We start from the raw sequence: 22,020 nt of genomic DNA, 5'->3' as shown, positions 1-22,020 counted from the left end.
ATCTATGGCATTTTTTTCAGTGAGCTTTGTTTACAAGGAACTCACAATGACCTTTGAACTGTCATTTACAAGCATATCCAATACAAGATGACTATTACGCAACTGGAAATAACTGATTGATAACTAAGATGATCTGAGATCATTCCAATGAAGACAAAACAACACACTACTGCAGAATATATTTAATATAATGCCACCATTTTCACAGTTACTGGTGCCTTCAAATATTGATTGCAGGATCAGTATTCTCACGAGAATATCCTATTATTTAAAGTAGAATCAGCTGCATAGCGTAGTGTTTCCTTCAATATTTAAAGCAAGATTTGCTTCATACAGAGTAAGATTTCATATATTGTTTAAAGTAGGCTTTACTTCATAATGACTAGATTGGTTTATTATGTAAGCTTTACTCCATAATCAACTCTATTTTGTAAAGAGTACTGTTTAATTGATTGTATCAAGTATAATCTCTGTTGATAAAGAGTGACACATTAAAGTTTTAAAGTCAATTTACTAGTGTTTACTCTTATTTAAGGTAAATCTTTTGCGACTCGACCACCACACCCTAAATTAAACGCTACATGACAGAATTTACAGCTCATCATTCATACTCTAAATCACCTCGAAAGGCAGTTTAAAAGTGACAGACCACTACGGTGGTGATTAAGGATACCAGTTGGGGCAATCTCAGGAGTCAGCCGAGGGGATCACTGCGCTGTCGAGGTGCGTCTCTGCAGTGGTGCTGGTCATCGTCAGCCCCGTCCAGGAGCGTCAGCATCTCTTGGACCACGGCCCGGAGGGCTCGGCCCAGCTGCTGGCTGCTGTAGGGTTTCCCCAGCGGAGGCACGTGGACGAAGGCGGAGCGGCCGTGGCCCAGAAACAGCGATGAGTAATAAGTGAAGTCGCACAGGTACCTGTCAAAAAGGACAGAACTTGGTTACGGTCAAATTCTCCGGCGTGTTTTTGGAGAAAGCAGAAAAGCTTCAAGGCGCTCACCTCCCTGCGTCCTTGGACACCGATACGGTGACCCCGATGTCGGAACCGTTGACGCTCTCGCAGACCCTGTCCATGTCCAGCAGAGAGCTGATGCAGTCGGGCCCATCTTCCATGCAAGAGTGGGAAGCCGGGCAGAAGCAGCAATTGTCCAGGCGTTTGTAGCCTTTATTGTGGCCACACTGTTCCAGAGTGACGGTGCTTGCCAAGCCAGACACACCAACGTGGACTACTAACTGTAAAAGACACAAAAAGTACATGATTTTTACTTTCCTTCCTCAAATCAACAGCATTACAAAGATAGCATGGAATTACAATCATTGTTTGGGTTAGAATGACAATGACTCCCAGAGGAATTTGGATCAATATTATATCATTTTTTTGCTATAAAATGGTGACCATGTTAAAAAAAAAATGAAAATCTGTGTACAAATTAATTTTAAAATGTGTGTGAAATATCTTCTCAAATAAATCCAAGGAACTCTGTAAAATATTGTAAAGTACTTACACAACCTAATGTTATTTTGAAGGGCTCTATTATGTTATTAGTTAAAAACTCACATATTTGCTATTTTTCTGCATCCTTTGATGGAATACTAGTTGATTTTTTTTTCAAACAGGAAAACAAAACTACTATGCCACCATCGTAGTATTAATTTTTCATAGCCAAAGCAGTGTACACTCCCCACACACACTTTATGAATTAAGACCAGAACAGCATTATTTAATTTCTTTGGTGGTATAGTCTACATTTATCTAATAACTCAGCAAAAAAAAAAAAAAAAAACTGGTGAAATGCTCACCTGTGGTAGGTGCTGCTCCCACAGAGATGGAAGTAGATTCTGCACCGCTTGGTATTCTACAGGCACCTCACAAACAAAAAGATCAACAGCTTCTCCCAGTCCCAGTCGCTCCAGTTCCTGTCAGTGAAACAAATAATCTTCATCAGTAATTCCATCCCTCCAGCCACAGTTGGGGTTGGACACGGCGCCACCTGTTATTGGACACAATGAAGAATAACATGTAAAAACACTTGATCTTGCTAATAAGTACCTGTACTGCGACCCAGCTGGAGTTCACGGCATGTTCTCCAAAAGGCTCGAAGCCTGAAGAGCAAAGAGGAACTCCTTACTGGCAGGTAGGGGGCACAAATTATGGAAAATGTCTTTTTTTTAATGTGACAATAGGCTAATTCACATAACAGTCCTAACTGTTAACTGTAATCTTAAAAACCCTAAGACAAGTATCTCAAATAATTACAAAAGGTGATTTCTATTTTTAATGAATGATTGAGATTACTGTACATTTTAAAGAAATTGTTCTTGACAGATTAGATTAAATCCAAGTGTAAAGGTTACTAAATTTTTAGTCATAATCAAATGTGAAATGATCATGCTTGTCTTCCAAACCTAAAATGTGACTTAATTGTGTTGAAGATACAATTCAGTTTACACTTTGACCCGATCGTTGATATTGCAATTCGCATTAAGTGTTGCATAGCCAAACTCACGCCAAAATAAGTGTAAAAATGAACAATTTCAAGTGAAAGCAAAGTCGTATATTAAGTCAACTCACCTGTAACTATGACTTTCTTCTTATTGCCCATTCTTGTTAGTTATTACTATTTTAAGTGGAGTGAATTTGTACCTCCACCACGAGGATTGGAATGCCGTCATGTGACCCCCAGTGGACCGGAAATGAGGCAAAATTGAAACTCGTGGATGAACTTTTACTGCCACCTACTGCATTGTAGTGCGTACTACAACTAAGGCTGCTCATAAAAATGAGAAACAATGGCATTGAAAAATGAGCATTCAGGGCCAGTCCTCCTAGTTGAAATAAAATGGATGATTATGTCCATATGCTATAAAAACTAATCATTAAAAACGACTATTAATACTATATATATATATATACATATATACACATACATATATATATATATATATATATATATATATACATATATACATATATACATATATACATATATACACATACACATATATATATATATATATATATATATATATACATATATACATATATACACATATATATATATATATATATATATATATATATATATATATACATATATACACATACATATACATATATATATATATACATATATACACATACATACACATATATATATATATATATATATACATATACATATACATATACATATATATATATATATATATATATATATACATATACATATACATATACATATATATATACATATATATATATATATATATATATATATATATATATATATATATTTAAAAACTGGCATCTACAGATGTGGACATGACATTTATCATCTTAAAGGGCACCAACTGTTAATTTTGTGGCCTCCATGACTCAGACTTTCATGCCAGGTATCAACACTAACATTATTTATACGTATTATATAGTATATATTACATATATATTTCTTTATTAACCAAACATCACTTGACCTTAAAGGACTACTATTTTTTGTAGGCCATTTCACTCAGGACAGTAAAATACATTAAATTAAATTATCCCTCTCCCAAGAAAAACTGGTTTTGGTATGTTTGAATACGTTGCAGTGGCCCGGCTCGGCGAGGAACAGAATACCTTCTAGTATGTGACACAGGGCGTTGGTGACAATTTAGCGTCTCCCAAGGGAGTATATTTAAGTCAAAGGGCACCAAAGGCAGTGGGAGGGAAAACCGCACCCTACACAAAGTGACATATTCACCATTGTGTGAATTTCATAACAAATCTGCCTAGTTTATTGTCAATAAAGTAGAGCTAATCTATGTTTCTAACACAAAAAGCCTCCCCCCTTTTTTGGGTGCGATCCACACCCATTTGGTTGCGAAATGACTGGACACTAAGCAGCTGTGAATAGGCATTATGAAGGAAATGATTTTAAACAGAGTAAAGGGGTGTTATTGTTTTTTGTGTGTGTTCTTAACATGCTGCCTGACCATGTGTCTTGAATTGCAGGCTGCTAATATTAGCAACAACAACACTGATTCATACTTATAAATGAAAAGCCTCCTTTCGCCGCCTACACGAGCTGCACTGCGGCACCCATTCACCTTTCTCTGTCTGGTGTGCGTCATTGGTGATGTGGCGTTGCCGTGGAAACTAATGATGCCCTTTCTGCTCAGTGGCGGTACTGATGCGGGCGGTCTGCTGACGTCGTCGCCATATATGGGCAGAATTATTTGCAGGTTTTTGGTCCCCGCGCTAGATTTTTAATACTTTCGGGGACGGTTAACACTTATGACCTTTAACTTTTCATAGGGCAAATACATGATGCCATTATAGCAATTAATGTATAGCATTTAACAACATCCAATTATATTATTATTATTATTATTATTTAGCCATGATTGCTAATCATGTGCCATTGACAACACTAGAACGGACATTTTTTCGCCCCTCCCAGTTTAAATGGATTGGACGTCTAACCCGGTTAATGGAAGCTAAGAGTAAGCTTAAAAAGTCAGATGTCATGCATAAAAAGGTTAAACCTTTTGTTATATATAACGTATTATCCTAGCATATTTCCCCCAACAATAAGAAAAAAGCATATTCATGAACTGACATTGTCAAAATTGCTAGCACGCGTTACACTAATATATAATACGATAGAAACTGTTTCAACTGACATTAGAGATTCATTGTCAGTGTCATTCATGTGATTATTAACTTTCATTCCTCATTTTGCCTAACTAATATGTGAGAAAATACAGATATGCGCCAGTCTGGGAAAAACACATGGGTTGTTAATTTCTACCGTCTCGCTGCCATTTGTACTTAAACAGTATTTAGCATTTTCCTCAGTTTGACATTTGAAGTTTTCCCTCTTGGGGAAATGTGACTTTCAATATTTAAATAGACACGGATTCCACTGTGGAACAATCTCGGTGATGAATGGAGAACATTTCAATCCAAGTCTGTTTTACATTACAAGTATAACATGCAGTTTTTAGGAGAAATTTCTGCCCATTGATTTTTGGGACAGGGTTTTGGGGCTTGATTTTCGTGCTAGCAAAAATATAATGCATTAAAATGTCAGTTTTATTAATTATTTTTTTAAATACACGAGAAAATGAGTTAATTGTGACTTGGAAAAAGTTTGAGGTACTTCTACTTAAGTACAGTATTTTTTTATAGGTGTGGTGACTAGACTAATTGGGCTGTGTCACATATTTAAATGTGCTTCATATTAGTATGTGCTTTCTTTCTTTCTTTCTTTCTTTTTGTGGTTCCTCCTACCCTCGCCTCGCCTCGCCTCTCACACCTTCCCCGCCCATGCAAGCCTCTCTCCCCTCTCTTTTGGCCAGGCTGGAAGCTTTTTTATGCTATGACATCACCCCACAATGCATTGCAGTGTTTGGAGTTTACCTAGCGTCTCCATGACAACCCATGCAGAGCCGGCCTCTTATTCAAATGGTCCCGGAAACGCACGTCATTTTGGGCCAATCTGCGCGCTCTGGGGTGACATAATGGAATTTTTACAGCTAGAAAGCGAGCAGAGCATAGCGGACATGCCACAAGGAAGAGACCAGCGCTCTCGGAGGGAAGATCGTCCGTGTTTAGGACCGGATCGTCGCTTAGCGTGGCATTTACCCTCAAGTGGGGGCTTTTTAACAATGGCCAGGGAACCGTTCTTCCTCACGGCAACATGATGAGGAAGGACGTCAATCTCAACGTGGACACGGAGAGCGGCGACCTGAAAGCTAACCCTCTGCCTCTGCTCAACTCGCCGGATTTGGGGCTTCTCAAGCTGGCCTCGCCCGACCTGGAGCGTCTCATCGTCCAGTCCAACGGACTGGCGGGCGCCGCCAACCTAGCGGCGGGGGCGGCGGCCTTGGCGGCGGCGACGTTGTCGTCGCCGTCGCCGCCGCCGCACTTCCTCTACCCCAAGTCGGCCAGCGAAGAGCAAGAGTTCGCGGAGGGCTTCGTCAAAGCTTTGGAGGACCTGCACAAGCAGAATCAGCTGAGCGATAGCGGCTGCGTGTCGGTGGAGCGACTGGAACGACTGGAGCTCCTCGGGGCGGCCAACGCGGTGGTAGCTTCGTCCGGACTCCAGGCGTCGGATCTGCCCGTGTACACCACGCTGAACGGCTACGCCGCTAGCCCGCTGGGGGGCACCACCATCAACTACTCCACCGAGACCATCCCCTTCCCACCGCCGCCTCCTCCTCCCACCCTGTCCCGGCTCCATTCCGCCGCTCCCGGCACCCCCGTCAAGGACGAGCCGCAGACGGTTCCGGACATGCAGAGGCTCGGGGAGAGCCCTCCGCTCTCCCCCATCGACATGGACAACCAGGAGCGCATCAAGGCGGAGAGGAAAAAGCTCCGCAACCGGATAGCCGCTTCCAAGTGCCGCAAAAGGAAACTGGAGAGGATTTCTCGGCTGGAGGACAAAGTCAAGAGCCTGAAGACGCAGAACACGGAGTTGGCGTCCACGGCCAGCGTGCTCAGGGAGCAGGTGGCCCAGCTCAAGCAGAAGGTGATGAACCATGTCAGCAGCGGATGCCAACTTTTACCTAACCAGGTCCAAGCTTACTAATGGAAGACATTTTGGGTTTTTGGAGAGTTTTTATGGGCCCTCTGAAAGCTTCCAAAGTCCTCAGTGATAACTGAAGTCTGCTGTGGGACTCGGTGGAAGTGACTTGAGGCTCACCGACCATGTAGCTAAGTGCCATCCACCCATCCATCCATTCATCCATCCATCCATCCAGCAGCATCAGCCTCAAACTCAAACTCCTATGGATGTATTCTTCTCGCAGGGCCATCATGAATGTGAAACCAGATACAATGGCCATTGTCTTATTACATGTATGCAACAGATTGAGTATTTTTCATAGACATTTGTCCCATTTACAATGGCACCTTGACTACCCAATTCATTTTTGGGGGGACGTATAAACTTGACAATGTTCTTTTCAAGAGTTTCCATTTACCTTTTGACGGCAAAGGACGTCCGATACGTTTATGAAAATCGCCGTCAGTGGCACTAAACAAAGTCAAGATACAACTGTATTTAAAAAAAAAAAAAAAATCAAATTGCAATTCCAGTCCATATTTTGCCAAGAAAAATGAAGTTGCTGCCAACAATCGGCCTTTTCGGGCCCTTTAAAACGCGGCGGATATTAATGGACAATCTCAAAGGCCAAATATAATGGCGTCACCAAGTGCCGCCATCTAACTGTACATATATATTGCCTTACTTGTTTACAAGCACTTAACAAAGACATATCTATCTTTTATTTACCGAAGCATTTATTGACATTTTGTTCCTCAAAGGTGAACGCTGCATGTTTTGTAACCGTGGTGCGCTTTGTAGACTTTAGATGCCAAACGTCCATGAATGTATGTATTAAGATGACGCATTTATCAGCATATGATAAACTCATCTCTCTGCCTGAGATTTATTAAATTCACTACATTACACAGCAAGTGTTTTTGTTATTATAAATAGAAAAAAGAGGTTTTCTTACCTGTTAACTGTGATCTTGTCTCACATTTTACAATAGATGAGGTTTGAGTGGAGCATTTCATCAGGGCAGGCTTGCAAGTCAATCTAAGAACAAAAAAACAGTTGTAAAATGACCCAAAAAAATGATTTTGGCAATGATGAAGGCTAGTAAAAAAAATTATTACTGCTCTCAAGAGGCTATAAAAACAGAAATGGCATCTGGTAGGAAAAAGGTTCCACACCCTGCCTGGTTCTAGGTTTAGAAATACTAATTTGAACTAGGACACCCTCTGTTGGCCAACAGATGACAATGCAGACAACGTCAGTCATGTCTAACTGTATCGACAACTAATGGATTTTATTATACAGCAAGAACTATTTTAACAGCCAATTGTTCGGAGACATTGCTGGCCGTAAAAAAATATCTTAAATTTAAGATCAAATTGACTTCCAAGAAAATATTCCAATTCCTGTAATCCAATTCATTCGGTAATTCATAATGAAACAAATACGTAGTTGCCAACATATGCTTTTACTTTAAGATAATACGATTCTAAGCATTCAACTTTTCTAAGCCATTTTTGGTTCCACTACACATTTAGAGCTAAAATGTGAAGCCTGAAGTAACAGAATAGTAAATAATGTGATTATTATTTGAGCCGTTTAGTCAAATAATCACAAAAAAATCATCTATGAAAAAATACCCTTTAAAAGAGTCCTACAGTAACACTCCCACCAACCTCAGATGCTATTTTTTTTTATTGATCCCTCATTTGAGCAAATCTGGCATCACAAGATTACAGCACAATTCACACAACTAATACCAGACGGGCAGAAAACAGGTATTTACAAGATACGACAGGGAGCTTATTTTGAAGTCATATTCACGTTTACAGCCAGAGCGAAAGAAAAATGGCACCGTAAACCAGTCAGGGGCTGAAAACAAACAAAATGTGATTTAGTGTTCAGTGATTTCCATTTACTGCTTTTTGGAAAGAGTTGCCAGGACAAGACAACCTGTACTTTTAATCCAATTCTTCACGGCCTGTTATTGCTCTGTAAGAACAGTCTGCTGTTACACTGGGATGTTTTAAAAAGTTACATAACTGTTATGAAAAAAAAGTCAAGCTGCCCACCAAAACGCCTGGAATGTGGTTTCTCTGTTCTTGAGTTTGTAAACACTGACATGTTTAAAAAAGAAAAAAAATGTGAGTATTAGAAAGAAGATGAAGATTAGAATTTAACAATGCAGGAGGAATGAGGCGTGAAAAATAGTTATAAATAATAAAAAAAGCAAACATTCTCAGATGCACACCACACACACACACAAGCAAACCAAACTAAATTCAAGTTTTAACATTGGACATGCAAAAAAAAGTCTTTCCCAAATCAAGGAGTGAACGGGAGCTGATGATACTGGCAAGTTTGAAGTGACGGGAAAAAATAAATAAATAAATAAATACCCAAAACCACCACGAAAAACTGTGATTTCGCGACCTATCCAGTTAACCGGCAACACCAACAACATGCACACCTTAAAGTAAACGGAGGAATACGACATTAAAAAGCATTATCAGGTATATCTCTGTATTTTATATGCATCTTTAAGCACATAGCTCTGATCATTATAAATATTCATACATCTATTCATTCACTACTCTCAAAATGTTGAGGAACATCTTTCAGGTGAAAAAAAATTCACAAGATTTCTAAGGTCATTTACTTTTAAGTCAAAGGGGGAAAAAACGGGGCGTTTACCTCTAGTACTTCCAAATCCAAATTTTAATTCACCTTACAAAGTTTAGCAGAAATTTCACCCGAGAAAAACATCCTTAATATTTTGTGAGTAGTAGATAGGGCTGGACGATTTGGCCCCTCAAAATATATTTTTTTCCGTATCGTCCGATCACGATTCTTTTAATTTTTTAAAAAGTTTTTTTAAATGACCTGGCAGTTTTCATACAAATTATATAGTTGTATAGTAACTTCTTTTTTTTACTGCATAATACGTGTAATTTTCTTTGCTGCGTGTGCTTTGCTTTACAATTGTGTAACAAACCGCCTGAAAACGAGTCACATTGGACTCCTAAATCAGGGAATGTTCCAAATCTGCCGTGTTAAAATCAGCTTTTCTATAATGTTAAAACTTTGGAACACAAAAACCAATATTAAGCTATAATAATCAGCACTGAGGGTCTGCAGCATCCAAAACTAAATTGAAGCCACAGCCTACTTCAAATCACAAAAAGCATGTTCTTTCCACCAGTGAAAAAGCTCAAAAGGCGCAAAATAAAATCGGAACATTTCAGACAAAGGATTCGTTGTCTTTTCCTTTAAATACAAGCTGTCTTCATAAATTGTACAAACACGTGGACCGATGAAGATTTATCATAATTGGATATAAACTGCTCTGTGGGACAATAGCAAAATTAAAAAAAAAGGAATTTTGGGGGGACTTGAGGTGAATGTGAATTGCACGAAGGGTTGCGACCTAATTACAGACCGCAAATGGAGGCTGGCGGGATTTCAAAAATGTGTGTGTGTGTGTGTGTGTGTGTGTGTGTGTGTGTGTGTGCAGATGATATAGATTTCATGGAGCAAATCTTTTAGAATCGACTGTTTCTTAAGAGGAAGTAGCATGGTTAACCTCAGCAGTCAGCTCCAGCGTGTGTACGCACATTGGATCAATGTGTGATTGTTGATGTGACCGACGGATGAGATACGTTAAAAAGGGATTGTGGATGAGACGCGAGTTGTGGTGCGTGAGCGTTTGTGTGTTTGTGTGAGTGTGTGTGTTGCATTTAGCAAGCACAGTCCTGGTGGGACCTCTGCGGTTGCTCGGTGAGCTGCGGCCCTGGTTTGCTTCCGGTGACGGTGGGGTCGTTGTTGTCCAGGCTCTCGGACATCCTCTCGCAGATGATGTCCACCAGCCTCTCAAAGGTTTGCTTGACGTTGATGTTGTCTTTGGCGCTGGCTTCAAAGTGCTCAAAACCTGTCAGCCCATAGAAGCGCACGGGGACATTGAGAGATGTCAAATCCGTTTGGAGGGAGATGCTTGGCAGCCAATGGTCCTGCGTGAGTGAGTGCCAAACATTTTGGAGCAAGGCCACATTGTAGCTCGGTTTTGCTTCAGGGGGGTTATTTTGACTTGCAACGATGAATCGAGTATTTGATGAACAAATGAATTGATATGGATTTGGAAGGTTTATTTTTGTTGAGGGGAAAATGGTTTGAATCCTCTATTTTTTTTAATTGATGTACATTTAAAAATAAAACAGGGAATATATTTCTTTTTATAACTATTCTTTAAATGTTTTATTTTGATTAAAAAATACAATAAAATTTTCAGTTTTTATATTTTTTCTTAAAAACAAATATATTTTTGTTTCAAATTAAAAACAAAAAAATTGCTTATTTTTGGAAATTAACAAACATTTTAAATGGATTTTTTTAAAGGGGGAAAATGTGAATATTTTGCTGATTTCTGTCGTAACCCTCAAAACTTTGAGAACTTATTTTTAGTGAAAAAAAAAAAAAGTAGACGCACATAATTACCTGTAGCAGGCTACATAAAAATGACGTAGTGGATCAGATATGATCCATCAAAAACCCTTGAATCGTCTTAAATCATGACAGACAGTATTATTGGTAAATATTGTGTCGTCCAAAGATACAACATGAAATTCACAGCGGATGATGTGAATATTTTAAAAATGTATATCCGTCTCCCGTTTTGTCTGACACTTACCAAGTTGTTCCGACAGCTGCCGGCCCCGTTCGTTGGCCACCACCCGTTCATCGTCCATGTCAACCTTGTTCCCCACCAGGAGCACCTGTGCATTGTCCCACGAATAGGTCTTGATCTGGGTGGACCTGTTGAAGATGCAAACGCATGCTGAAATTGGAAAAACTGTCCATCCCTTAAAAAACAATTCTTAAAGTCCAATATGTTTATTTTATTTTATTTTTTCAATAGATTTATTTGTTCAGGTGTACCCAATATTGCCGTCCAAATGCAATGTCATGTCAACAAGGCCACCAAACAGGTTTCAAACAAATATTTACCTGATTTCCCTGACAAGTAGAATGTCACCGTCACCAGTTTCAGGATCATTGTAGTAGAGTATTTGAGTAGTATTATAAAGAGTCTTATTAGTCTTGTCACTAGTTAACACGAAAGCGGTGCTAGGCAACAACAGTACATAAATACGCCGCCGCGCAAGTATCTTCTCACCAGTCTTGCACGGCGTTGAAGGACTCTTCGTTGGTGATGTCATACATGAGGATGAAGCCCATGGCTCCTCTGTAATAGGCTGTGGTGATGGTCCTGTAGCGCTCCTGGCCGGCCGTGTCCTGCAACGACACCAATGACCATGTGGACGCCATTCCACAACAAGGAGGCAATTTGCCTGAATTGGAGTGAAGACCAATCCTGGAGTGCCTTACCCAAATCTGCAGCTTTATCCTCTTGTCATTCCTGTAGATGGTCTTGACTTTGAAGTCGATGCCCACCGTGCTGACGAAGGCCGGCGTGAACGAGTCGTCGGCGTAGCGGAAGAGGAAGGACGTCTTGCCCACGCTGCTGTTGCCAATGATGAGGATTTTAAACATGTAGTCAAAGTTCTGGTCCGAAGACTCCTTTTGTCCGTATGTGGCATTTGCAGACGCCATCTAATGGAAGGAGGTAAAAAAGAAAAAGAAAATTCCAATTTACAAAGCTTCTAAATAATACGGAAAAAAAAAATACAATATTGAAAGCTTCCGTCTTATCTTCGCCATTTTATAATGCCATGATGATTCATTTCGAAACGCAACGTCATGTTCTCAATTAGTTTTGCACCCTGTCAAAACGTTCAATTATTTTTAAAGTTAAGTAGCGTGCGTGCTTCCTTTTCAACGACGTGTGCATCAGTTATTTCAAGCACCTAGACGTGTTAGCGAGGTCCGCAAAACGAAAACGTGAGAAAAAGCTGATTTGCCGTTTCTGTTTTTCATTGCTTTGCAAGAATTAACTATTGAAAAAGGAAACTAATTGGAAGTATTAGATAACTGAGCTTTATTTTGGTACCCGTCACTAGTAAAAACCACTCCATAAAAGGGTCAGAAAATCAGAAAATCCTCTTGACGCAATACCAATGATGATTTTTGACATTTAGTAGCTCTGTGTTTATTTATTGATGAAATTAGGGGAAAAACTAAATATTTTAGGACTTTTAGACGACAGAAATTTATATGCGCTGGTAAATACGAGGTGATGCAGGTGATTAGCAAAAACATGCAGTGGGACGGATCTAGCCCTCAGGTCGCCTGTTCGAAACCCCTGGACGAAACAGATTTTTTTTAACCCACTGTGTAGAAATGAGCGTTTTAAAGTGTTTTTGAGACTAGTTGTAGATAAGCAGCAATCCACGACCAAGTGTGCAGGATGACAACGGAAGTAGCGGGGCTTAACAAGGCTAAGCATCAGATCAACTGTCTGCCTGACTGGATTCAAGAAAGGCTGGGAAAGCTCAATACGCACAACCATATGCTTCACTAGACCCCCTTTTATCGCACGAGCCACTCCCAAACAAACAACCAAAAACGGAACGAAATTGACCAAAAACCTTTCGATCATTTTAAGAGACTTTTCCACACCGGAACATATCCACCGTCGTTAAAATATAGCCAATTGTCACCGGGGGAAAAAAAACTCTGTTCTGTGGAGCTGGACGACAGAACAAGGGAAGAATATAGGAAAATATATTAACGAATACAATGTAGAAAACGGTGCTGTATGAGATGTAATGATGCTGCTAAAGAGCTTGGTTGCTGTTTTTTATGTGACAGCGGCTGCTAGCTAGGCATCCTTAGCTATGTCAAATGAAGGTTACTCTGCCTTATTATTGCAGCAAAAATCAATCTAAACCAATAGCCCGGCTTTCGACAGACTATCAAACAGAATCGGCAATACAGACGGGGAGAAAAGTTGACATAGCATCGTCGGTTTTACCGTGAAATGTTTGTTTTCTCCTCAGCTTTGCTGCAGTCGTTAGCTCGGAGCCTGCCCAGCTTCGCACCTGCAGTAGCGCGTGCTCCTCTTGATTGACGGGCCGGGGGTTAGGTGGGCGGGACCAAGACCCATCTGTAAGCATGATAGACGAGAGTATCCGCCAATCAGAGAGGAGGCACTGCTCTGCACCCTCCCCTTCCCATCAGCACCATAGAGACATACGTATGTCATATGGGAGATTTAGCTCATTGGGTGTCATTGACGGCGATAGACGTCAAATCCATTGGGAGGGATCGAACGGTAGCTGCCATCCCTCCCAGTCCTCATGGATTAGACGTCTATCACCTTCAAGGGCACAGAATGAGTCGACCGAAAAACTGTAATATGATTATTAAAAGTAAAAATGGATAATTTCCATGGGAATATTGAAAAAAAAGACTGACAGTAAAGAGCAGAATATATTGATTGTATATTTTTGTGTCTTTTGTGACTTAACACTATCTTTAAAGCAGTAAATACATGGGATTTTGAAATGTTTTTTCTTTTATTGGCAAGGCATATAGTTCTAGTTGGAAGGAGGGCACACACCCAATGGTTAGATGACAGATTGGATTGTCAAAGCTGTGGTAATCATTTTCATACATCATTAAGAAGATTCTCAACTAAAATGAGCGTTTTGGCCCATCATCTTCACCGTGGATGAACAATAATGTGGAAGATCCTTCACGACTATCCGTGTGCAATGACATCGATGACGATGGTGGGAGAAATGTTTCCGAAAAGCGCCAGTTAAATCGGCCACGTCACTATTTTCATACCAACAAAACATGGAAATGAGTCATTTTGCATACGTTGTGGAGGAGAAAATAAACAGAGGAACATCCAAATCCTGTCCAATATATGTCCTTCTCAAAAGTCATCAAACAAATGAGAACTTAGGTCTAATTTTACGTTGTTTCTCAGCTATTAAGGAAATAATAAATAAACTGTACATGGAGCAATACGAGGAAAATGTACAAGACAAAACACGGAAATCTTGCGCTATTTATCATGCTCTTCATTAGACCTTAAATTTTCAAGGCATCCTGTAATATTGGCCTGAATTTTGTGCTGTTAATGGTGAAAGAAAAGAAAGCATTGCACGTTTTTCTCCGGCATGTACGCAGGTACACGAAAGAGAATCCCAAGTTAGAAAATAAGGCATGAGAAAAAAAAACACGAGAACGAAACGTGAAAAATTAACACATAAATGGGAGTAATTTGTGGTAAAACAGAATCTATAGTGGTCTTTATGCTGTTCGCAGCTTGCAGTCAAAATTGTGCACCAACTCCAGGCAAAAAAAACAAGAACAACAAAAACACCATCTTCCTCAAAATCCAATCTTTGACAGCTAACGTAGCATAGCACTGTGCTCGACTGCCAAACAGCCTGCAAAATAGTCACATTTGCCACAAAATGGAGGTACACAATTGTAAATTGTACTATACAAAGTGCTTTGGTTGTTTTTTTTAAACTCACATATACAAATCCAAGCCAGTCATTCACTCTCACATAGAAAAACACACCAGCGCTTTAAGACAAAATCAGTTAGAGTTTGAAGAGAAGTCTGATTGGCACATTAGGAGCTACAATCAAGCAACTTTATCAGTTTGGCGCTGGTGGAAAGTAGCCCGTGGCAAAATGGAAACTACAGTACGGCTTGTGTCACGCTTGCCTGGCACTTGTTTTGTCATTGACTTTTGTGATGAAGAGCAACGTATTGATTAACAGGAGGGGAAAAGCCTCACTTTTGTGTTTACAGTTGAAAAAGAAGCATCCTGTGTATCGTGAAAACAACTTTCCAGATATAAACGCACCACGTATTCAGAGTAATAATGTTAAGTGTTGCAATTTCAGTCTAAAGCCTCCATGTGCTTGTTTTTTTGAATCAAAGCCCTTCCAAATCACAATGATGGCTAACAGTGATGAACAACCAAAAAAGGAAACTCTAAAGTGCTCAACTTGATGGCAAACTGATAAAATGGGTGCCAACATAGTAATAATGCAGAGAAAAGAATTCATATGAAAAAAGAGGAATAAAGTAGAACGTTTTCTGATATTTTTTAGAACGGGGGAGACCTACACTTGAACCCATTTAGAATTTTCATGCAGGTCATGCAAATATAATTGGATTCTGAGATTGGTGGGAACTACCTGTTTACACTAGAGGGCGCCATTTACACAGAACAAAATTGTGACTATCAGTCCCTATCCGTTTTAATCCTCAAACACTACTTTATGTATCTGAATTAACGATTGTAGTGATGGGATTCTATTGAATATTTTTGTTTTGTTTTTAAACCATACTAATTTAGTCTATCCGGGGCTTTCAGAATCAGTAGTGCTCACCCAAGTAACTTACACTATTTATAAAAAAAAAACCAAAAAACTACAATGGCCTTTTTTGAAGGGACAGACAACACCTTCCTTTATCATCCCCGTATAAAGATTGGGGGGACTTTTTTCCTGAATGCAATTGTGGAGAAAAAATGTAAAATACTAGATCAATGTGGCACGCACCTGTCTATCAGTGTGTACGTGGGTATAAGTGACATTACAAAATTGCTTGGTTCATGACCTGAGTCACTTTTTTGGGGTTTAAAAGTATTATTCTCCATTACCAGATGAAAAAGGAATTCCTGATTCATATACTTAAATACTTTGTTCATGTCAAAGTCATTTGCATGGTAAGCAAAAATGTTCCGTCTATTTTTAAAGGGGGGAAAAGATTAGATAACAAACTTTTTTTGGTTAAGTTTTGTCTGTCCCTTTAACATATTGCATACCTGTCAACCTCTGCCGATAACTGCCCTTATAAATGATTATGATTCCCCTTACAAACCCCCAAAAACCTTACAAACACCGTACGAGTCGTACGGTGTTTGTAAGGTTTTTTGGGGGTTTCTAAGGGGAATCATAATCATTTATAAGGGCAGTTATCGGCAGAGGTTGACAGGTATGATATTGGCTGGTATTAATGGTGATCGCCGTCCCATCCATTTGGACTAGGAGGGTTGGCAGCAAATGATTGTTACCAATCCTCCCAGTCAAAATGGATGGGAAATCTATCACCAGCAATGGTCGTTAAATATAACCATTCACTCCAAAACATTTATAAGCAAAGACCCTCAATCCTGTGTTTTTTTTTGTTTGTTGTTTTCCTTCCCATGTCATTGACCATTTCCTCACCCTGGTAACAAAAACTCTAAAAAGAGGAAGACAAGGCTAGAATTTGTTGGCACAATGTCTCTGCGGAAATAGCCACAGTGTGTCTGACTGACAGAAGAGAAACCTGGAATTAGTCTGTCTTTCTGTCTCTCTTTAGTGCAAGCGCCTGCTTCAAGCGCAGACCTCCGTGCAGCACCTCATTGCAGGCTCATTTGTGCGGACCAAAAAGTGGAGTGAAAGCGGATGAGGCACTGAAATCAAGACCCCCCCCCCAAAAAAAATCAACCAAAAATCAAAAAGGCTAGAGTACTCAGAGGGATGGGTGGATGCTATGTGTCCAGTCTGAGATCCGTTTCCGTCGTTCTTTTCGCTGCCTCGGCCTTATCGGGGTCGGCGGAAAACGTCCGTGTCGCCTCAACCGCGGTGGCTTTTGGGAGTAAGTGAGCAGATATGGCAACTAATCCTCTGCCGGGATCAGTTCTGGAAGTTTCCGTCCCTGGACTGCACACGTCTTCCTCGGGCAGACTCTCCGCATCGGATTCTCCTTCCTCCTCCAAGGTTAGCTCGAACTGGAATTTGTCCGCCGTTGCCGTGCCCGCATTAAAACCGGAAGCTTCCCCGCTGACGCCCTCTAGTCCTGAGACTTCTGGATTGGGTGAAGGACTTCGCGGGATCATGCTCTGGTACCACTCTCTGTTATCCTCCAAGGTGTCTAGGATTTCTTGCGCATCGGGGTGAACGAGGTCGGCCCAAGTCTCCCAGAGAGGGTGGACGATGTAATCAATGAACCCAACCTGAAATAGAAGAACAGAGACTCCCTCAGTTTCTTTGGCTACTTTCAGAGGGCAGGTTTTACAGCACAAATAAGATTTACTGTCATAACTTTTGGTATAAGCATTCAGACGAATGTTTTCTCAAGCAGTCCTAAATGGCTACGTTTAGACTACAGGTCTGAATACACAAATTCAAAATGTCTTGCCATTTCTTGCCAGACTACCATTTTCTATCGTTTATGTTTGTTGTGGTTTGGCTACTTCACCCCATTGCTGCTATTTCACCCTTTGCTAAGCAGTACAAATTGAAGTCATCAATGGTCCCCTGAATTCCAATTTGGGGTCACTAGACACTTACGTCATATTCTGGAAAAATGTAGCCCTTATCGGATTTAGAGACACATAACAGAGTGACTTGGATCAAATTGGAATGTATCAGAATAGCCGCAATTTGGCCTATTCAGACCCTCATGCAAGGTTCTCATTTGATTCGGATCAAGGCAAAAAGTCTCAATTTCTCTGACATAGCGCATATTCTTGACGACTCCAAAAAAATCCCCAATTGCACCACCAGAAAACAAACAGTTTGTCATTAAGAGGCTCTTGACGTGACAAAAAGCCTTTTGACATGAAATGACTGGTGTGATGGATGATGAGAACACACTTTACCTGGTTTTTCTCAATGGAGGCATTGTGTTTGTCACACATGGGGCTGATCTCCATGCCCTTGTCGCGTTCCCTGTCCCCTTGAGTGAAGAACTCCACCATGATCCGATCGGTCCACTGCCGGTACAACTCGAGTGGTTTGGTGGGGTTACTCAAGTCGGCGCAGTGCACCATGTTCTGAAGAACCTGAAGCGATACCATTGGCCTGTTAAAAACTGGCCCATTTTCATTTTTTTTTTTCGGGATCGATCCTACACTCACCTGAATGCGGTCAGAGTAATTATCCAGAAGCAGAACCCCCAAACTGGTGACCTTCTTGGTCTCCACCATTGTTTTTAGGTCTGCCAGCAGGTTCATGTGCTTGGACATATCAGTGGCGAGCACCTGTTTTCACAACAATCGCATGGAATCCATCAGGCCTTATCGTTCAAAAACCACTTGGGGTGGACTCACCATGTCAATGACCAATTTGCGCAGCGAATGTCTTTGTTTCTTGCTAAGGTTTTGGAAAATGTCGCAGTTGTCCTCTTGTAGAAGCTTAAAGCCGACAGCCAGGTGGTGATTCTCCAACACGGAGGAGTCGTTGTACATCAACGCCAGCTCAGAATCTGAGGGGTTGGATCGAGTTGAACGTATTTAAAGTGGTTGTCGACGTTGAAAACTGCACAGATTTTGCCTGATAAACTCACTGGTGTTGATGAGAAATTGATTGGAAACACCAGGGTGATCCACATCATGGATAGCGCTTGCAAAGAGAGCGGCCAGGATTTCCAGATCGGTGAACACGGCCTTTATCAAAACAGACAAGGACCACAATGTTTCGCAGCCTTCCAAAGCGATACTCTTTCCATACATTTGGACCACGTACCTCCAGTGCAGGAGTCGAAAGCAGCACATGCGTGGACTGAACGACATCGGCGGCGTGGATGTTGTTGTGGTACGCCACTTCGGCATGGTAGTGGTCTTCCAAAGTCATCATGAAGGTGATGAAAGTGTCTACTGGAATCTTGAAAGACTTGAGCAGGTCACGTTCCTGAGATAGAATGTTAAAATGAAACAAAGCACGGTTCGCTAACCGATGACCGAATTACAAATCGCCGAACATTTTGATGAGGCGGCATTTTACGTTTCATGTTACCTGGAAAATGGTGTACATGGTGACGGTGAGCGGACGATTCCCAGAGTGCTCGGCGACCTTAAACACGTCGATTCCCCATCTATTAATGTCCTCCAATTCCTGCACGCACGCGAGCACGAATTCTCAAGACGATCTATCGGAACTCGAGCGTTCCAGGATTACGGCCACGATCGGCGCACCTTGGCCAAAAGCAACTCTTGGCTGGCGCTGACCCCAAAACGTGGGATGGTAGACGGTGCTAGACTGGGGCTGTGAGTTGGCTTCTTCACACCACTGATCTGGGACATGGGTCGCTTCTTCTTCTCTTCTTTGGTGGGAGGAGCCATGATGTCCATGTCATGTTGCTTCTCTGTCAGATGAGCGGAGACAAGTCAGATTTTGCTGCAATTCAGACGGACGGAAATTTCAGGGCCACTTACCGAGGAAGGTGCTGGAGATGAACTCCGAGACCTGGTTCCCCGAGCGACTGGTCTCCGACAGCTGGCTGAGTTCTCGGTTCAGCATTCTCTTGAACTGGACAAAGCGGGACAAAAAAAACCGTCAGCTGACAGTGACTGATTATGTTTCAGTGCCATCAACGACAATAGACGTGCCACCCTTTTCGATCATTCAGGGTAGGGGGGATGAGGTCAAAGGTCACAGTGGCTTTCTTGTCTGGGTGTGTTGAACGTAACTCACCAATGGATAAAACTTGCAATATTGTTTTTAATATATAACGGACACTTTGGGGTAATAAGGACAAAGATTTTGTGATAACTTCATAATGGATTAGCACATTTAACTCAAATTTGGAAGGTACACGAGACGGTCAAAGTTCGCAGAGGTCAGAAATGTGCTTTGAATTTGGCTGCTTAGGTGGATGTCTGCACTCGCAAAGTGCTCCTCTATTTATTTTCATTTTTGGGTGGGAAATTTGTCACAAATGGACTTTCTAAGTCAAATATCCTTTCCAAATCAATCACAACATTGATTTATCATGAAATTTAATATTTCTTTATGACATTCCTTTTTGTTAAGTTCAAATCAATCAAATTTGAAAGGGTCATTTAAGAAATACCATTTGTCAGATTTCTGATTTAATGATGAGAAGATGTAAATGTAATGTCAAATATTTGGTGAACAATCATTGAAAGAAAAAGCATAAGAAATGAATATCCCATTGGTAACAATAAGAATAAAACATTCAGTCAGGCATAATCAAAGGTTGAGAAACACTGCTGTAGATAAACAATCATGGCAACTGAATCCATAGCTAAATTAAAATAATTAAAACAAAAAAATCAAATCTAAAAGACTCCTGACAACACTTGAAATCATCTCCTTAGTCAAAGACAGAGCAACTCCAGCACCCTCATCATTTTCATTCATCAATCAAGCACTCCTTACCTGAAAGAACATCCTCGACTCCGAGATGAAATAAACCACTTCTGGCATTGCAGCGCAAAATCAAGCATGGAAGCGAGAACAAAATCAATTGCCGAGAGCTGAGCTTGGCGCTTCTCCTTTGCCACTGCCTTGCGCTTATTTCACCGCAAGCAGCCGCGTGCGGGATCCGCCGACAGCCCGGTCGGTCGGGAAAGCCCGGATCGATACCAGCGGAGGAACGGGAGAGCTGGAAGTACGTGTGGAGGGAGGTCCACCTTCCTTCCCCACTCTGCCTCATTCACTCAATTCCAGCTTGCTCTTGTGTGTGTAAACAGAGCGAGAAGGAGTAACTCCAATCCACGCCTCCCTCTTAAAAAAAAAAAAACTAAGCTAAGAATAGCAACCAATCCGGCCAACTCTGCAGCAGAGCCGGGAGAGCCACGGCGCAGCCATTGGAGGAAAGCTACACAAAGTGGGAGGAGCCCAGCGTGTTGATGCTGGAGGTTGCACGATGCACCATGTGCACCAAAGTTTGAAGATGAGATGAAGAAAAATGATGAAAGAGATGAGAATCAAGAGGGGAGGGCTGCCTCTTCATTCATGGAGCCAAAAATAAAGAGAACATCACGAACCACAATCATGTGGTGACAATGATCACCATGAGTGTCATTTGTGGGAAAGTGTCTCTATAATATGCTGACACAGCAGTGGAAAAATATTGGGTTCAATCTCATTAACAAATATGGTGCAAAGTAAAAGATTAAATACAGCATGTAAAACACAAACTATGCATTTTCTATTTCCAGACTCAACACTCACAATGGTATGCATTTTTTTGGGAATCATTTTAGGTTTTCTTAAAAATCCATGAATACATTTATTCATAATACTATGAAGTACAGCATTATTAACAATTGTTCATTGAAGTGAGTTGTGTAACTTATCCCCCAAAATGCCAGTTTTCTTTAAAAAAAACTTCAAATTTCACTTGAATCCAGTCATACAATGTTTTGGTGTTATTGTATCATATGCATTTTGCGCTGAAAATTGGTGAATGAAAATCCCAACTTGAATTTTTATTCAAGGCCATCGACGTCTAATCCATTTGAACTGGGGGAGCCTCTCCCAGTTCAAACGGATGGGACGCCTATCATCGAAATTCCTCCAAGCAGAAGCAACATTTCCACCTGCTTTGCATTGTTCTCACTCATGGATTGATTTGCTCATCGAGTGTTCTGCAGGACTTGCAGGCTTCCCTCCCACGCAAACCCGGGACGCCGCCACGTGAGCACCATGTTTCCGGGCAGACGACGTACAGTAGGCGATGTAGTATATATCAGAGTGGCACTTATGTGCGTGATGCCACGAAGAGCACGTGTACACCGTGTGGGCAGTCTTATC

The 22,020-nt window shown here is 41.0% G+C and overlaps 4 protein-coding genes across 7 annotated transcripts in view; 1 reads left to right on the top strand and 3 right to left on the bottom strand.

Moving 5' to 3' along the window:
* Positions 1-167: 167 nt before the first annotated feature.
* On the bottom strand, positions 168-2,713 carry LOC144086106 (pyroglutamyl-peptidase 1-like). Its single transcript, XM_077615906.1, has 5 exons — positions 2,569-2,713; positions 2,047-2,099; positions 1,797-1,913; positions 997-1,229; positions 168-914 (listed from the first exon to the last, which is right to left on the bottom strand). The coding sequence occupies exons 1-5, from the start codon at positions 2,597-2,599 to the stop codon at positions 695-697; spliced, it is 654 nt and encodes a 217-aa protein (XP_077472032.1). The 5' UTR covers positions 2,600-2,713; the 3' UTR covers positions 168-694.
* A 2,787-nt stretch (positions 2,714-5,500) lies between these two features.
* LOC144085372 (transcription factor JunD-like) lies at positions 5,501-7,458 on the top strand. The gene has a single exon (XM_077614564.1). The coding sequence runs from the start codon at positions 5,678-5,680 to the stop codon at positions 6,566-6,568; it is 891 nt and encodes a 296-aa protein (XP_077470690.1). The 5' UTR covers positions 5,501-5,677; the 3' UTR covers positions 6,569-7,458.
* A 2,584-nt stretch (positions 7,459-10,042) lies between these two features.
* LOC144085374 (ras-related protein Rab-3A-like) lies at positions 10,043-13,638 on the bottom strand. Its single transcript, XM_077614565.1, has 5 exons — positions 13,470-13,638; positions 11,924-12,148; positions 11,712-11,830; positions 11,226-11,350; positions 10,043-10,469 (listed from the first exon to the last, which is right to left on the bottom strand). Exons 2-5 carry the CDS (start codon positions 12,146-12,148, stop codon positions 10,279-10,281), a joined length of 660 nt encoding a protein of 219 aa, XP_077470691.1. The 5' UTR covers positions 13,470-13,638; the 3' UTR covers positions 10,043-10,278.
* Positions 13,639-16,476: 2,838 nt separating this feature from the next.
* Positions 16,477-22,020, bottom strand: part of LOC144085631 (3',5'-cyclic-AMP phosphodiesterase 4C-like) — a 38,948-nt gene continuing 33,404 nt past the window's right edge. For all 4 annotated transcript variants that reach the window (XM_077615100.1, XM_077615101.1, XM_077615102.1 and 1 more), the window contains 9 exons: positions 19,674-19,767; positions 19,434-19,603; positions 19,255-19,353; positions 18,985-19,149; positions 18,806-18,905; positions 18,570-18,724; positions 18,378-18,500; positions 18,120-18,302; positions 16,477-17,471 (listed from right to left, as the gene is read on the bottom strand). In XM_077615100.1, the coding sequence (XP_077471226.1) occupies positions 17,007-17,471; positions 18,120-18,302; positions 18,378-18,500; positions 18,570-18,724; positions 18,806-18,905; positions 18,985-19,149; positions 19,255-19,353; positions 19,434-19,603; positions 19,674-19,767 (1,554 nt within the window). In that variant the 3' untranslated portion in view covers positions 16,477-17,006. The remainder of the gene's footprint in view (positions 17,472-18,119; positions 18,303-18,377; positions 18,501-18,569; positions 18,725-18,805; positions 18,906-18,984; positions 19,150-19,254; positions 19,354-19,433; positions 19,604-19,673; positions 19,768-22,020) is intronic.

The sequence above is a fragment of the Stigmatopora argus genome, chromosome 12 (assembly GCF_051989625.1).
Source record: "Stigmatopora argus isolate UIUO_Sarg chromosome 12, RoL_Sarg_1.0, whole genome shotgun sequence".
In the NCBI taxonomy this organism is placed as follows: domain Eukaryota; kingdom Metazoa; phylum Chordata; class Actinopteri; order Syngnathiformes; family Syngnathidae; genus Stigmatopora; species Stigmatopora argus.
Note: the sequence above shows the minus strand (reverse complement) of the source record. Positions and strands in the feature narration are given on the sequence as shown.

Coding starts and splice junctions, on each gene's coding strand:
- LOC144086106 (XM_077615906.1), bottom strand. CDS start 2,599: ATGGGCAATAAGAAGAAAGTCATAGTTACAG. Junction 2,100..2,568: donor GAAGAAAGTCATAGTTACAG/GTGAGTTGACTT, acceptor TTTGCTCTTCAG/GCTTCGAGCCTTTTGGAGAA. Junction 1,230..1,796: donor GGGAGCAGCACCTACCACAG/GTGAGCATTTCA, acceptor TGTCTTTTACAG/TTAGTAGTCCACGTTGGTGT.
- LOC144085372 (XM_077614564.1), top strand. CDS start 5,678: ATGATGAGGAAGGACGTCAATCTCAACGTGGACACGGAGAGCGGCGAC.
- LOC144085374 (XM_077614565.1), bottom strand. CDS start 12,148: ATGGCGTCTGCAAATGCCACATACGGACAAAAGGAGTCTTCGGACCAG. Junction 11,351..11,711: donor TTCAACGCCGTGCAAGACTG/GTGAGAAGATAC, acceptor CATCTTCAACAG/GTCCACCCAGATCAAGACCT. Junction 10,470..11,225: donor GCAGCTGTCGGAACAACTTG/GTAAGTGTCAGA, acceptor ATGGGCTGACAG/GTTTTGAGCACTTTGAAGCC.